Source organism: Fulmarus glacialis, unplaced genomic scaffold, assembly GCF_000690835.1.
Source record: "Fulmarus glacialis isolate BGI_N327 unplaced genomic scaffold, ASM69083v1 scaffold25624, whole genome shotgun sequence".
In the NCBI taxonomy this organism is placed as follows: Eukaryota; Metazoa; Chordata; class Aves; order Procellariiformes; family Procellariidae; genus Fulmarus; species Fulmarus glacialis.
In genome coordinates this window covers 5908-7731 of record NW_009206503.1, presented here as the reverse complement: position 1 = coordinate 7731, position 1824 = coordinate 5908, and the positions used below count along the sequence as shown (strand labels likewise).

At 53.6% G+C, this 1824-nt stretch overlaps 1 protein-coding gene across 1 annotated transcript in view; it reads left to right on the top strand.

Annotated features, from left to right (window-relative positions):
- Positions 1-527: 527 nt before the first annotated feature.
- SPARC (secreted protein, acidic, cysteine-rich (osteonectin)) overlaps positions 528-1824 on the top strand; it is a 3831-nt gene continuing 2534 nt past the window's right edge. The window contains 4 exon segments of the mRNA XM_009575782.1: positions 528-584; positions 794-856; positions 1018-1099; positions 1523-1644. Of these exon segments, the coding sequence (XP_009574077.1) occupies positions 528-584; positions 794-856; positions 1018-1099; positions 1523-1644 (324 nt within the window).

The window sequence follows — 1824 nt, the reverse complement described above, 5'->3', positions numbered from 1 at the left end:
GAAAGGGAAAAACTATAGTAGAGACCCCAACATTTGGGGGTGCTGGGGGTGGGGGCTGGTCCCTGATACCCCTAGAAATGTCTGTCTCCATGTGGGAAGGGGTTTTCTAATGGATTTAATTCTCAAGTGCCCTGTCTCACCATCTCTCTGTTATCTCTTTCCTTCCTCCACTTTCATTTTTCCCCTGATTGACAAACAAAATGGTAGAGAGTTTCATTGCTTGTACCTGGGGCTCATATCAGGGGCTTTTAACATGAAAAATGGTTTTTTTGGTCCAAAAAAAATCCTGTGAAGGAAAGGGGAACTGCCATTTTGACTGCAATTTTTCTAAAGGCATCCAGGAAAGCAACAGAAATCTAAACCCCGCCGTCCCATTTTGCAAAATCAAAAGAATTTGTCTTGGAAACATGATTTGGCTTAAGGTTTTGACTAGCAAAGCCAGCATGTGGGGCTGTAATATTGAACAGACGAGGAAGGAAATGAAGCATCCCTCCTTTTCCTCTCCTTTATTCAGGGTTTGCTGAAAGATGAGGGCCTGGATTTTTTTCCTTCTCTGCCTGGCAGGCAAAGCCCTGGCAGCTCCGGTAAGTACGGGAGACAACGGAGCCTCTCTGCTGTCGGGGTTGTCCGTCCAATGTATCTGATGGGGATTTTCTTTTATAACGAATAAACCCCTGGGGGACAGCAGGGGGAGAGGAAACCCAAGGGTGGCCCTGCCGCCTGCCCTGGTGGGTCACCCCCCTTGGGACCATCATCCCCATGGGCCCTGGCTCATGGTCCCTTTCCCCTGCAGCAGGAGGCTCTGCCTGATGAGACGGAGGTCATCGAAGACCCCACCACAGAGGTAGGTGACTCTGCTCCTCCTTGACACCCACCCCTTGCAGCACCCACCACTCTGGGAAGAGCATCTCCAAAGCAAGGGGGAGTGGGTGCAATGGGGGGGCTGCTCTGCCCCCCGAGAATGGGGCCCAGCTCTTTTTGCACCCCTACCAGAAACACTGACCTCTTTTGCAGGAGCCTGTGGGGGCTAACCCTGTCCAGGTGGAGGTGGGAGAGTTCGAGGAACCCACAGAAGATGTAGAGGAGATTGTCGCAGAGAGTAAGTCACTCTTCTCTGCTCTCCAGCAGAGAGACATCGTCCCTTCCCTGGCTGGGGGAGCTTTAGCTACCCCAAACAGTGAGGGACTCCTTGGGAAAGGCGGTAGCACAAGGACAATTCCAACCTAGGTGCACACTTAAAAGCGAAAGAGGTGCATGGCCTCTTTCCAGCACTGGATTCTCTGTAAGCCTGTTTTTTGCAACAGAAAAGCCATTGCGTTGTGTGGCTACAGAAAGGAGCCCAGGATTAGCCCAAGTGCTAACGTGGACTTCTGGAAATCCCCACACATTCCCAGTGCAGGAAGAGATGCTCGGGGCTGTCCCTGGTGAAGTCTCTGTCTTCCCTCTGGGCTGAGATGCCCCGGGCAGCTTGTGGGAGGTGAGGATGGGGCAGGCTCTGACTTTGCTCCCTGTCCTCTCCCAGACCCCTGCCAGAACCACCACTGCAAGCACGGCAAGGTGTGCGAGGTGGATGACAACAACTCGCCCATGTGTGTGTGCCAGGACCCCTCCAGCTGCCCAGCCACCGCCGGCGTCTTTGAGAAGGTGAGGGCAGAAGCTCCTTGATGGACCGGAGCAGGGAGGGACCTCACATGGGACATTGCCAGAGATGGTGGGGGAGACAGTCAGAGTCAGGGTGGCAGGTCCCCATCTGGCCTCAGCCAGTGGTGACCACGGAGCTGTTGTTCATCCCAGGAAACAAGTTAAACATCTCATTTGGAAGCA